The following is a 14,556-nucleotide window of genomic DNA, read 5'->3' as shown; positions in this document are numbered from 1 at the left end:
CCAGAAATTGACAAGGATGGTTAAGTTTATTGAGGCTAACCTTTTGGAAAGCCTAGAATGCCAGCATAAGAAATTCAAACTTAGATTCCCCAGCAACAGAATGACAGATCCGATGCTGACTATTCTCGCACTGGAACAAGGCAGCTCCATTCACTTCAAGCCTAAGAATGCATGCCTCCCCTGACCAGCTCTCTGAAGGAGACCAAGCAGGAATTCCTAAAGAGCTCAAAGAAGACTTGTGTAACAAAACTGCACATTCTGCACATGTACCCCAGAACTTGAAGTATAATTTAAAAAAAAATACCACCTAACTAATGATAAATCCAGAACACCATCCTTATATATGAAAAATCACACTATCATTACCTAGTTTTAGGAAAAGAAGAAAATCAAAGGAGCAAGTAGGCTGAAAAGAGGAAAGTGGAGAGTGGAGTTTCTGACCCACTAGTGGGTCTGGTTCTGGTGACTGAGAAGTTTCTACGCAGAAATGCCCTGAGGCCAAGTGACACAGCTGACTGTTGAGCTGAAGCCTGGAAATCTTCCTCTGGGAATCAGCTAGAGTGAGGTGGAAGTTGTTGTACTAATATTCTCCATGGAGAGGGGAAAGAGGAGGAAGCTAAGGACTGCATAATGGAGAATATGTAGGGAATGGAAAAAGGGGAAGTAACTGAGGAAAGAGAACGAGGGATGGCCTTTCCATTCTCTCCCTTCTCTTCCCCTCCTTACTTTCCCTTCCCTTCTTTCTGTCTCTCTAACACTCTCTTCAGTTTCCTGCATTTTGTTCCTCTTTTACTCAAACTATCCACAGGCTTTGTCATTCCCTTGGGAGTTGCCTTATAGGGAGGAAGCTGTCCACTCCTAGCTTAATGGTTGCTGCCCTGGGTCAGACTCAGCACTGACCACATTCACACTCAGCTCCAAGTGAGAGGGAAAGTAGATGGCTTGGGATTTAGCCTTGACAGCCAGAGGCTACGAACCTGTCCCAATGGCTGGGAGGCAAATGGATGAGTAATTTTGTTTTTCACACTCCTGCAAAACAGAGGAAACTGAACTCTTGACATCATTTCCACCAATTACATGAATGATATTCTTGCACCTCAAAAATCCACCTCCGGTTATTATATAATCATTTTTGCGCTGCTGAGCTGGGAAACACAGACAAAAAGATGCAAAATTAGTAGATGTTGAACCCATCATTTGTTTAGAAAGCAAAATGTACAACTTGGCAAGTAAGCATTTTGTGAATAAAAAACTCCTGAAATACTATCTTTGATGGAATGCTATGGCTTAACTTTACTTTTAACTGTGAGATTACTTTTCACTTCTAAGTCTCTGTGATTGGAATTCTTTAGTAAAATGTATCATTTTAAAATTAGAGTGTTGTCTCCCCAACCCTAAGACTTTTCTTAGCCTCTCCACAGCCTCCCATACAATTACAACTTAGGACCAAGAAATAGAATGTGCCTTACCTTGCTGAGAACATTCCCTTTCTACATTTTGTCCAGCACATTCTAAAATTGCTTTGGAGACCCCTACATGAGAGAATCAAGATGATAACAAACATGAGTAAAAAACCACTATGGTATATTTGGATCAGAAAGATTATCTAAATGCATTCTCCATCATCTGAGGAATCCTCTAATTGGGTATTGCTGATGACAAAGAAGAAAACTTCTTAAAATAAACATTATTAATTATGGAAAACCCTGTCAACATAATTTAAAAGTTATTAATTAATAAGCCAAAGTTATAAAAAACAGTTTGGCTATAGAAACCCTCCTTCATAGCATCTACCGTTAACTATTGCACTCATCAAAATTGTACAAGTACCTGCTTTGAGATTAAATGAGTTTGATGTTGAATTTACAATCACATCTGCCTCTTCTTTCGTGATATCTCCAGAAGCCACCTGGAAGATGATGGAGCCAATCTTCATTTCATACACACCTGAATCAGGGCTAGAAACAGTCCCATAAAAACCTGAAAAGAAAAGAAGTAAAGTCAATAACTAAGTCAGCCACAGCAAGAATGACTTGGGTATCCTGCTCACATGTGACCCTCTTGTATGTCTTCCCTCTCTCTCTCTTTCTGTGACCTCTGGTCTTCAACCTGGCCCTGCCCCTCAGCCTCAGTGATGATCTGCTTAAGAAAAAAGAATTAGAAAATAGAATCCATATCAAACATGAACTCTGGTGCTGGCCAAGGTGAAGTTAGCCTACTATAGCCTATCTCTCCCATTGATTACAACTAAAAACAGGACAAATACAAAAAGCCACTACCCAAGAGCTCTGAAAAGTTACAATAACGGCAGACAGATTGAAGAAAGGTGCCAAAACTTGCAGAAGCAATCTGCTAAGGGGGCCGGTTTTCCATTTTGTTCTGTTTTAAAATTTTTCCTCTTTTCTCTCCCAGCTTTGACCCAAGGGTGGCCCTAGTCTCACAACCTAATATTTAAAATGTCCAGTCTATATTCCAAAATTGCTTGTCATATAAAGAACCAGGAAAATTTGATCAACCCTTAAGGATAAAGAAAATCAATAGCTGTCAATCCAGCCAGGCATGATGGCTCACATCTGCAATCCCAGCACTTTGGGAGGCTGAGGTGGGGGATCACTTGAGTCCAGGAGTTCGAGATCAGCCTGAACAACATGGTGAAACCCCATCTCTACAAATAATACAAATATTAGCTGGGATGGTGGTGCACAACTGTAGTCCCAGCTACTTGGGAGGCTGAGGTAGGAGGATCACCTGAGCCCCCAGAGGTTGAGGCTGTATGAGTTGAGATCATGCCACTGCACTCCAGCCTGGGTGACAGAGTGAGACTCCGTCTCAAAAAAAAAAAAAAAAAAAAAAAAAAAAAAAAAATGTCAATCCCAGCCAGGCATGGTGGCTCATGCCTGTAATTCCAGCACTTTGGGAGGCCAAGGCAGGTGGATCACTTGAGGTCAGAAGTTCAAGATCAGCCTGGCCAACATGGTAAAACCCTGCCTCTGCTAAAAGAAAAATACAAAACTTAGCTGGGCGTGGTGGCACAGGCCTGTAATCTCAGCTACTTGGGAGACTGAGGCAAGGGAATCACTTGAACCTGGGAGGCGGAGGTTGCAGTGAGCCAAGATTGCACCACTGCACTCCAGCCTGGGCAACAGAGCAAGACTCCATAAAAAAAAAGAAAAAAAAAGATGTGAATCCCAAAGTGACCCAGATGGTGGAATTATAGAAGACTTTAAAGCATCTACTATAACTATGATCCATGAGGTCAAAGTAAACACATTTGAATGGATGGAAATGATGTGGAATGAATGGAAAAATAGGATGTCTCTGCAGAGAAATAGAAACTATTTTAAAAAGACCTCAAACAAACAAAAAAAGATAAAAATGAAACAAAAAGCTGGTTCTTTGAAAAGATAAAGAAAATTCATAGACCATTAGTAAGATTAACCAAGAAAAGAAGAGAGAAGATCCAAATAAGCTCAATTAGAAATGAAACTGGAGACATTACAACCAATACCTCAGAAATACAAAAGATCATTCAAGTCTGCTATGAACACCTTTACGTGCACAAACTAGAAACTCTAGAGGAAGTGGATAAATTCCTGGAAACATACAACCCTCCTAGGTTAAATCAGAAAGAAACAGAAACCCTGAACAGACCAGTAACAAGCAGCAAGACTGAATTAGTAATTTTAAAAAATTGCCAACAACAAAAAAGTCCCAGACCAGATGGATTCACAGCTGAATTCTACCAGACATTCAAAGAATTGGTATCAATCCTACTGAAACTATTCCAAAAGATAGAGAAAGAAGGAATCCTCCCTAAATCAGTCTAAAAGCTAGTATTAAACTAACAATAAATCCAAGAAAGGATACAACAAAAAAGAAAACTACAGACCAATATCCCTGATGAACACAGATGCAAAAATCTTTGACAAAATATGAGCTAATGAAATCCGACAGCACATCAAAAAGATAATACATTATGAACAAGTGTATTTCATCCCAGGGATGCAGGGATGGTTTAACAGATAAAAGTCAATAAATATAATATATCACATAAACTGAATTAAAAACAAAAATCATATAATCATCTCAATAGATGCAGAAAAAGCATCGATAAAATCCAGCACTGCTTTATTATAAAAACCCTCAACAAAATAGGTATAGAGGGGACATATCTTGAAGTAGTAAAAGCCATATATGACAAACCCACAGCCAACATCATATTGAATCGGGGAAAGTTGACAGCATTATCCCTGGGAACTGGAACAAGACAAGGATGCCCACTTTTACCACTTCTATTCAACATAGTACTGGAAGTCCTTGCCAGAGCAATCAGACAAGACAAAGAAATAAAGGGCATCCAAACTGGAAAAGAGGAAGTCAAACTGTTGCTGTTTGTGGATAATACGATTGTATACTAGAAAATCCTAACGACTCATCCAAAGAGCTCCTAGATCTGATAAACAATTTCAGTAAAGTTTCAGGTTAAAAAATCAATGTACACAAATTAGTAGCCCTGCTATACACCAACAACCATCAAGCTGAGAATCAAATCAAAGCTCAATCCCTTATACAATAGCTGCAAAAATAATAAATAAATAAATAAATAAATAAAATACCTAGGAATATACTTAACCAAGGAGGTGAAAGATCTCTACAAGGAAAACTACAAAACACTGGTCAAAGAAATGACACAAACGAATGGAAACACATTCCACGCTCATGGATGGGAATAATCAATATTGTGAAAATGACCATTCTGCCCAAAGCAATCTAGAGATTCAATGCAATGCTCATCCAAATACCAGCACCATTCTTCACAGAACTAGAAAAAAATCCTAAAATTCATATGGAACCAAAAAAGAGCCCATATAGCCAAGCAAGACTAAGCAAAAATAACAAATCTGGAGGCATCACATTACCCAACTTCAAATTATACTACAAGGCTATAGTTACCAAAACAGCAAGGTACTGGTATAAAAATAGGCATATAGACCAATGAAACAGAATAGAGGGCCAAGAAATAAAGTCAAATACTTAAAACCCAATTGATCTTCAACAAAGCATACAAAAACATAAGTTGGGGAAAGGATGCCTATTCAATAAACGGTGCTGGGAAAACTGGCAAGCCACATATAGAAGATGAAACTGGATCCCTATCTCTCACCTCATATAAAAATCAACTCAAAATGGATCAAAGACTTACATCTAAGACCTGAAACCATAAAAATCCTAAAAGATAACATTGGAAAAACTCTTCTGGACATTGATTTAGGCAAATAATTCATGACTAAGGCCCCAAAAACAAATGCAACAAAACCAAAAATTAAAAATGGGACCTAATTAAACTGAAAAGCTTCTGCACAGCAAAGTAATCAGGAGAGTAAACAGACAATCCACAGAATGGGAGAAAATATTCGAAGACTATGCATCCAACAAAGGACCAGTATCCAGAATCTACAAGAAACTCAAACAAATCAGCAAGTAAAAAAAAACAAACAAAACAAACAATCCCATCAAAAAGTCAGCAAAGGATATGAGCAGACATTTCTCAAAAGAAGGTATACAAAAAGCCAACAAACATAAGAAAAGATGCTCAACATCATTAATCATCAGGAAAATTCAAATTAAAACCACAACAAGATGCCTCCTTACTCCTGCAAGAGTGGCCATAACTTAAAAGTCAAAAAACAATAGATGTTGGCATGGATGTGGTAAAAAGGGATCACTTTTACATTGCTAGTCGGAATGCAAATTATTACAACCACTACAGAAAACAGTGTGGAGATTCCTGAAAGAACTAAAAGTAAAACTACCATTCAATCCAGCAATCCCACTATTGGGTATCCACCCAAAGCAAAATAAGTCATTATATGAAAAAACATACACACACACATTTACAGCAGCGCAATTTAAGACATGGAACCAACCTAAGTGTCCATCAACCAACAAGTGGATAAAGAAAATGTGCTATATATACACTATGGAATACTCTTCAGCCATAAAAAGGAATGAAATAATGTCTTTTGAAGAAACTTGGATGGAGCTGGAGGCTATTATTCTAAGTGAAGTAGCTTAGGAATGCAAAACCAAATATCCTATGTTCTCACTTATAAGTGAAAGCTAAGCTATGAGGATGCAAAAACATAAGAGTGATATAATGGACTTTGGGGACTCCAGGGGGAAGGTTGAGAGGGGGATGAGGGATAAAAGACTACATAATGGGTACAGTATATGCTGCTCAGGTGACAGATGCACTAAAATCTCAGAAATCACTACTAAAGAATTTATCCATGTAACCAAAAACCACCTGTACCCCCAAAACTATTGAAATAATCATAATAATAATAAATTGCAAAGGAAAATAAAGTTCAAACTTTAAAGAATTTAAAAATTTAAAAAAGAACCAAATAGACATTTTAGAACTTACACACACGTATCTAAAACAAAACATTCACTGGATGGGCTCAATAGCATAGTGGACAGAGAAAAGACTCAGGGAACTTGAAGGTAGGTCAAGATAAATTATCCAATCTGAAGAAGAGAGAAAAAAGATGAGCGGGGTTGAGGGGGGTAGGCATGGGGAGAACAGCTCTGCAGAAACCTTGGAACACTGTCAAAAGGCTTAGCACCACAGTATTGGAAAACAGAAGGAGATATGAAATAAATCAGTGCACAAAAAGAGCATTTAAAGAGATGACTTAAAATTTTCCAAATTTGGTGACATACATTTTTATACTCAAAAAGCCTCGGTGAAACTCAAACAGGATAAACTCAAATATGGCATCAACAAATTTGGCAACGTGAAAGATTTGGTGAGTATTGTCTCTCTAATTTGTCTATTTTGGAAAATACATGTCACATTCTCCTCAGGAAATGGTAGTCTTGTCATTACTTAAAACCCATTATACAGATTATATAACTTGGCCTGCCTTCCCTTTTGCTTCAGATTATATAAACATGACCAGTGTCGTACATGCTCAGGTATATGAAACATAACTTAGTATCATTTGTCACTCATCAATTTTTTTTCATAAAAATTATCACTACTGTCTTTTACCTGTCAATGAACAGTTACTTAGCAATTAGAAATCACTTCTCAATTTAGAAGCTTTACTGAACCTTGTGTATCTTTAGCCTTCGGAATTTTGTCACTGACGAGATTTCCATTAGCCCTTTTGGCAAATTCATCTGAAAATGCCTGAAATATAAACATAGTGTTGATCATTACACTCCTCAGTAGATGAAGAAATTGGAATCATCAGGGTGTTTGGTCCTGCATGCAGATATACATGTTTGGGAGATAACCATTCTCAAACAGTATTATTTAATTTCATTGCAGATCTTGAAAGTTATGAAAACAACACATGATTCTGTTTCTATAAATGTGTCTAATGAAAATATCAACGATGTGGACAAAGATATAAATACAAGGATATTCACTACAGTGCTATTCATAACAGAGAAAAAACAGTTAAAAATTCAACAGGGAAAACGTTAAATAAATGTTGCTGTATCCATGTGTTAGAGTATTTATTAGCCATTAAAAATCGTATTTTCAAAGAATTTTTTAAACGAGGTCTCACTGTGTTGCCCAGGCTGGAGTGTCACCCAGGCTGGAGTGTCATCCAGGCTGGAGTGCTAGAGGCATGATCACAGTTCACTGCAGCCTCCACCTCCTGGGCTTAAGCAATTCTCCCACCTCAGCCTCCCAAGTAGCTGGGACTATAGGCATATGGCACCACACCCAGCTATGTTGTTTTTTTTTTGTTTTTGTTTTTGTTTTTTGTAGAAACAGTATCTCCCTATATTGCTCAAGCTGGTCTTGAACTTCTGGCCTCAAGTGATCCTCCTGCCTTGGCCTCCCAAAGTGCAGGGATTAAAGGTGTGAGCCACTGTGCCCGGCCTCAAAGAAGATTTAATGAAATAGAAAATAAAAGGAAGGATATTAAATAAAATAATTTATAATCACAATCCTTTATTTATTTATTTGAGATGGAGTCTCATTCTGTCACCCAGGCTGGAGTGTAGTGGCGCAATCTTGGTTCATTGCAACCTCCGCCTCCCAGGTTGAAGTCATTCTCCTGCCTCAGCCTACTTGGGAGGTAATTTTTGTATTTTTAGTAGAGACGGGGTTTCACCATGTTAGCCAGGTTGTTCTCCTGACCTCAGGTGATCTGCCTGTCTTGGCCTCCCAAGGTTCTGGGATTACAGGCATGAGCCACCGCTCCCAGCCAATCCCACTTTTAAAAGTACATACGTAAAAAAAGCAAGCTGCAATAAAATCCAACTAAAAAATTTATGCATTTTGCATTGTTCAAAGTTTCTACAATGAACATGAATTACCATAATAGTCAGTCAAAGCAAATAACTTGCCAATTGTAAAAACTACAATGTTAAGAGAATGACCATCACAAGGTCCCAAACACTTCCGTTTTTAATTTCCTATTTGTACCAAAAGAGGAAGGGCTGGGGAGTCATGATTTTTGGAGCAAGTAGCTGGCGTATGTTATTCTTGTGTTAATAAACCTGTGAATTTCATTTTTTTTTTTTTTTTTTTGCCTGTCGGTGACCCTCCAAAATCATCATTTTAGTCCTCCTTGTAAACAAGCAACAGATAATTTTCCTGGAAAAAAAAAATAAGTAACATCTTGGCTAAAGACAGATGCAATAATGGGAGAAGGACCCAGACAGAGGGTAGAGCAAAGATCTCAGACTCACAGGCCTCCAGGAGCCAGGTAGGTAAGGCACATTTGTAAAGGTGGTCTGATTTGACTATGGAGAACTAGAGAATACCTGCCACTCAGCCATGGAAAACTTCCTGTTCCAAGCAGGAAGCCATGTTTAATGCGCCAGAAGTTTTGAAGTTTTAGGTTGTAGTGAATATCTAGAGTTTTATGTAAAATTTTTGATTTTTAAATGTTAGCAACTGATTGAAATTTTTTTAAATAATCTAAATAAAGCACATCTAGAGGCCATGTTCAAATCACAGGACTGGTGCTTTGCAACCTCTGTGACAGTCTCCGTCTATAAACATCTCAATAAGCTTTGCTGATTTTTTTGTGCAAATGTAACCGAAGTTTAACTGTCTTTAACAGTCTAAAAAGTGTAACAGACACATACAGAGAATTTCAAATGGTACTAAAGGTATCTGTATAGACTAATCCTTTTTACAGAGTATTTGCAAAATACTCAGTCTTCAGGAAAGAAAATGAATGCTGAGGTTGCATGAAAAAGAGTGATATTTGAAGGTTCAGGTCTGTGTCACAGGACTCATGCTGTATTCAATCACCCGTTCATTCAAAAACAGCACTTCATGCATCTCATTTAGTTCACTTTGTGTATATAAATCTTAGCTCCAAAGTAATTGTGATTTATAGGAGGGAAAGTATGTGCTATTCCTATTCGTCCTGTTCCACGATCCACATCACCTTGCACAATGCAAGTCACAGGGAGATTATTTTAAAAGCTTCTGTTGCATAGAAGAGTAAGTAATTATACAGGACAAGTAAATGGACCACATATTTTACTCAGGTGGTTTGGCTGCCTGATCAGAATTTGGGTTAGATTTATTTGCTTCCAAAGAACTTATAGATAGTATCTAGCATCACAGAAAAATTAAGTGTTACCTAAAAATTCAGAGGGTCCAATGATCCACAGATATCTCTTGGGTTGCTGATTTTAATCTGTTTGATCAATTTTTGCAGTATCATGGGAGCTTTTCAAACACTGAATGTCATCTACTTTATTTGATTAAGTAAAGACTTGGAGTGCAGGGATAATGGCTTAAATGCCTGTTGTGCTGCCATAATGCTGACTCCAATGGCTCTGCCACAGCTGATGTGAGCTGAATCATGAACTCATGACTGATGACGGTTCTAGTGTTTCTGGTCCCAACTCTCCTAGTTACATGGGAATGTGCTAATCCATTCTAACCACACCTTCTGACGTCTTCCTATTGATAAGGCCACACTGTGCCTTTATACTATGTACTAAAATTTCTATGTCCATATAGAGGGAAATCCTATAGTCAACTCCATTGCAATATGTGGGCCTTATTTGGATTCTGATTCAAACAAAAAGCTGTAAAAACAAAACGTTTATGAGATAGTCGGAAATTTGAGAATTGATTTGATAATTGGTTAAATAAAGGAATTATTGTCCATTTATTTTAGGTGTGATACAGTATTGTGGTTATGTTACTTTTTAAAAAAGAATTGTTATTGTTTAAAATAAATGTTGAATTGTTTATGGATAAAATGATATGTCTGGGATTTGCTTCAAAATAATATACAAGGAAGGGAAATAAATGGAGATAGAGACGAAACATATTGGCCATAGGTTGATAACTGTTGAAGTTCAGTGATAGGTACAAGGGATTTCATTATACTATCATGTCTACTTTTGGATATGTTCAAAATTTGCCTGAATAGGAAGTTAAATTTTTTCTACATCTGTAACTTTTCTTAAAATTTGTCATGCTACAACTACAACCACACATATAAACTACTTCCTTGCTTTCCTATATGGGGAAATGAATGAAAAAAGCATCCTGTTAGACCAAAAAGACATTTGAAAAAACATTAAGTCTCAGTTGCCAAAATAATCAGAAATGAGTTGCACTGTACCTGAATATTTTCATGATCACTCGGATGCAGCAGAAAGTGAACCTCTTGTAAAGTTTTCAGCTGATTCTTGCTACTAAATTTGAACACCTCTGAAATGATTAATTCAGCGAATATGGTTTTAGGAAATCCCAAGTTTCCTGTTCCTATTGCTGGAAATGCAATTGATTTTAAGGACAAGCTCTCAGTGATCTCCATACATTCTCTGATTATGTCTTCCATGATCTGAAATGCACAAAGCACATTCTTATACATCTTGTCTAGAAATGGGAGTTAGAACAAAAAGGACAAGAATTTAACAACTTCGTGACCATGAATACTCCTTTTTGCTTTCAACAATGATGAAGGGCAATCAGAAGGGGAAAGAAAAATACAGGAGAAGACAAGGAAAAGGAAAAGAGAATGCAAGAGACTTAAACACATTCACAATGAAAGAAAGAAGCAAAGCAACTACTATTCTTTTCCTTCATTCTCTTCCATTCTTCACACCCTCCTCTGGCTTTCTTCACTAAGCAAGAAATAATATTATCTTCAGTAACCCTTCCTTGAGCTCCAATAATTATTGAGCACAATAATCCATTTATAGTATTAACTAGTCCTTAGGAGAAGTCAGCTACAGCTGAAAGAAATGGCCACATGATGGAATCTGCCAAAAGAGTGATTGTTATGGAAGAGAAACAGACAAGGCCAAATCTATGTCCAATCAATATGCTACTAAAAGGAGAACCCAAAGGGCTATCCAACTTCGTGGAGAATTCAAAACCAGGCCCAACCTTGAGTGAAGATGTGCTACCATTTCTCCACTCCGGAGCTACCACGTGAAGCACATAGCGACAGTCCAGATTCCAGCTGCTGGTTTGGAGCACTGTGCCCACGCTGACAGCCACCCCTTGTCCAACTGTGTCCAATTCCTCCTGGAGCTCTGGTCCAGCTTTTTCCAAGAGGGCCTTAGAAAGAGGCCCTCTACTAAGCACGAGATCCGAGGGAACGGAGTTGACAACAACATCAGTCTTAAAGACAAAACCAAAAATTTGTTTCAAATTTTAACAAAAAGCATTCATCAGTGATTACTATATTTGAGGCACTGGGCTTGGCACAATGGGAGACAACTAAGATGACTAAGGTTTCAGTGATTGAAATATCAACACAAGACAAAGTGTTACTAAATACTTATTTAAGTGACACTTAGGAAAAAAAGAGAGCAGTCAAAAAGTAATCTATGAATGGTATGGCATCACTGAAGGAGTCCAGAGAAAGCTGTTTCAGTAACTAGTGAAGACACCATGGGCAATGTGGGGTTTGAGAAATGGGAAGAATTTCAGCAGGCAGAGCAAGACAGAGAGCAGCATGAATATAGGCATGGTGGGTTGTGAGCTGTGAACAGATTAATTTGATCTGAGAGAGCTTCTGCAGCAAAATGGTACACTCCAGGCTAGAAATGTTACACTGGGGGTAAACTAGGGGGCCCACCTCAAGTGCCAAGACATCTGGACTCCCCGACGGAAAGGGAGCAGCCCTGGAAGCTTTTTCATCAGTGAATGTGAGCAGATTAATCGGGCTAGATTAGAGAGGTCAAGAGAACAGAGGAGAGGGAATGTAACCAAGTGATTTTCAAAGCTGCCCTGCCTGGGTCACTAAGGAGTAATGCAAAGCAGTTATTGCAGCCATGGAAGCTAAGCATCTATGGGAGTGAAAGGAAAGCAAAGAATGACTTTTTTTTTTTTAAGAGAGAGGATCTTGCTCTGTCCACCCAGGCTGGAGGGCAGTGGCATGATCATAGTTCACTGCAGCCTCAAACTCCTAGGGTTCAAGTGATCCTCCCACCTCAGCATTCCGAGTAGTTAGGACTACAGGTATGAGCCACCATGCCTAGCTGGGAAAGAATGTCTTGATATTTGGTGTCAAAAGGGACAAGGAACGAAATTCGTTCCCATAACTGATGCTTGGTCCAAAGAGTTTTTATTTAATTTTTAAAAATGAGACACAACATTATTTTTAACATTTTGAAATAGTGCAATGGTTAAGAGCCTGAACAAATTCCAATCCTGGCTCTACCATTTGCTAGCTGGGGGACGTGGGCAAATTACCTAACCCCTTTAAGTCTCACTCCCTCATCTGTAAAGTGAAAATAATAATAATCCTAGAATCTGCCACATGGCAGTGAATGAGAACATGCATATCAAAACAGCACAGTGCTAGCTGGACATGATGGTTCACGCCTCTAATCCCAGCACTTTGGGAGGCCAAGGCAGGTGGATAACCTGAGGTCAGGAGTTAGAGATCAGCCTGGCCAACAAGGAGACACCCCATCCCTACTAAAAATACAAAAATTAGCTGGGCGTTGTGGCGGGCACCTGTAGTCCCAGCTACTCAGGAGGCTAAGGCAGGAGAGTCACTTGAACCCGGGAGGCAGAGGTTGCAGTGAGTTGAGATTGCACCACTGCACTCCAGCCCAGGTGACACAGCAAGATTCCATCTCAAAAAAAAAAAAAAAAAAAAGCACAAGGCTTGGCACATAGTAACAACCAACCAATGTTAGCTATGGTTCTTGTAATTATTACTTAAGCTTATTATAAGTAAAAATCGGTTTTAAATCTTCCAGTCCAGCACTTTAAACTAAAACAAAAAAAATATTTTAAACAAAGTAACAACTCAAACAAAAAAGAAGGATGGCACACAGAATAGAATAAAATATTTGCAAATCATATATCTGATAAGGGACTTATATCCAAACTATAGAAAAAATTCTTAATAATAAAAAGACAACCCAAATGAAAAGTAGAAAATATAAGCCAGGTACTTTGGCTTACACCTGTAATCCCAGCACTTTAGGAGATCAAGGAGGGAGAATTACTTGAGGCCAGAATTTCAATGTTACAGCAAGACATGATCGTGCCGTTGCACTCCAGCCTGGGTGACTGAGCAAAACCCTGTCTCTAAAAATAATTAACTAACAAATTAAAAGTGGGCAAAGGATCCACATGGACATTTCTCTTAAGAAGATACACACATTGTCAAAAAGCACATGAAAAGATGTTCAACATCATTAGTCATTATGGAAATTCAAATCAAAACCACAGTGAGATGCGACTTCACACTCACCAGGATGGCTATAATCAAAAAGAAGATAATAATGAGTGTTGACAAGGAGGTGGAAAAACTGGAACTGTCAATGCTGCTGACAGGAATGTAAAATGGTGCAGCTGCTTTGGGAAATGATCTAGCAGTTCCTCAGATGGTCAAACACAGAATTACCACATGACCCAGCTACTCCACTCCTAGATATGTACCCAAGAGAACTGAAAACATATGTTCATACAAAAACTGGTATACAAATGTTCACAGCAGCATTACTCATGGAAGTCAAAGAGTGAAAACAATCCAAATGTTCATCAACTGAAGAATGGATAAATAAAATGTGGTCTATCCATACAATGGAGTATTATTCAGCCATAAAAATGAAGTAAGTTCTGATACATGGTACAACATGGATGAGCCTTGAAAACATTCTGCCAGGTGAAAGAAGTCAGTCAGACAACCACAAATTGTATGATTCCATTTATATAAAATTTCCAGAATAAGTGAATCTATAGATACAGAAAGTAGATTAGTGGTTGCCTAGGGCTGGGGAGGTGGGGTGGGTAGATGGCATGGGGAGTGACTGCCAATTGGCACAGGTTTCTTTCTGGAATGATGAGAATGTTCTAAAATTAGATTGTGGTAATTATTGCATACCTCAATGAATATACTAAAAACCACTGAATTGCACATTGTAAATGGGTATGGTATGTGAATTATATCTCAACAGAGCTGTTTAAACAAAAAGGAAGGTGATTGAGTGTGACTGTTAAGCAATTTTCAGCTTTTCTCAAGATAGTTGTGATGTAGAAATATGCTAAAACAGCAAATATATTCAGGTTAATAAAGTTTCAAT

The 14,556-nt window shown here is 38.2% G+C and overlaps 1 protein-coding gene across 2 annotated transcripts in view; it reads right to left on the bottom strand.

The window, feature by feature from the left end:
• PARP14 (poly(ADP-ribose) polymerase family member 14) overlaps positions 1-14,556 on the bottom strand; it is a 51,945-nt gene that overhangs the window by 14,658 nt on the left and 22,731 nt on the right. For both annotated transcript variants that reach the window (XM_030801745.1, XM_030801746.1), the window contains exons 7-12: positions 11,396-11,632; positions 10,626-10,847; positions 7,120-7,198; positions 1,831-1,980; positions 1,470-1,532; positions 978-1,145 (exon numbers count right to left, since the gene is read on the bottom strand). In XM_030801745.1, coding sequence (XP_030657605.1) covers positions 978-1,145; positions 1,470-1,532; positions 1,831-1,980; positions 7,120-7,198; positions 10,626-10,847; positions 11,396-11,632 — 919 coding nt within the window. The remainder of the gene's footprint in view (positions 1-977; positions 1,146-1,469; positions 1,533-1,830; positions 1,981-7,119; positions 7,199-10,625; positions 10,848-11,395; positions 11,633-14,556) is intronic.

This window comes from Nomascus leucogenys, chromosome 21, assembly GCF_006542625.1.
Source record: "Nomascus leucogenys isolate Asia chromosome 21, Asia_NLE_v1, whole genome shotgun sequence".
NCBI lineage: Eukaryota > Metazoa > Chordata > Mammalia > Primates > Hylobatidae > Nomascus > Nomascus leucogenys.
Note: the sequence above shows the minus strand (reverse complement) of the source record. Positions and strands in the feature narration are given on the sequence as shown.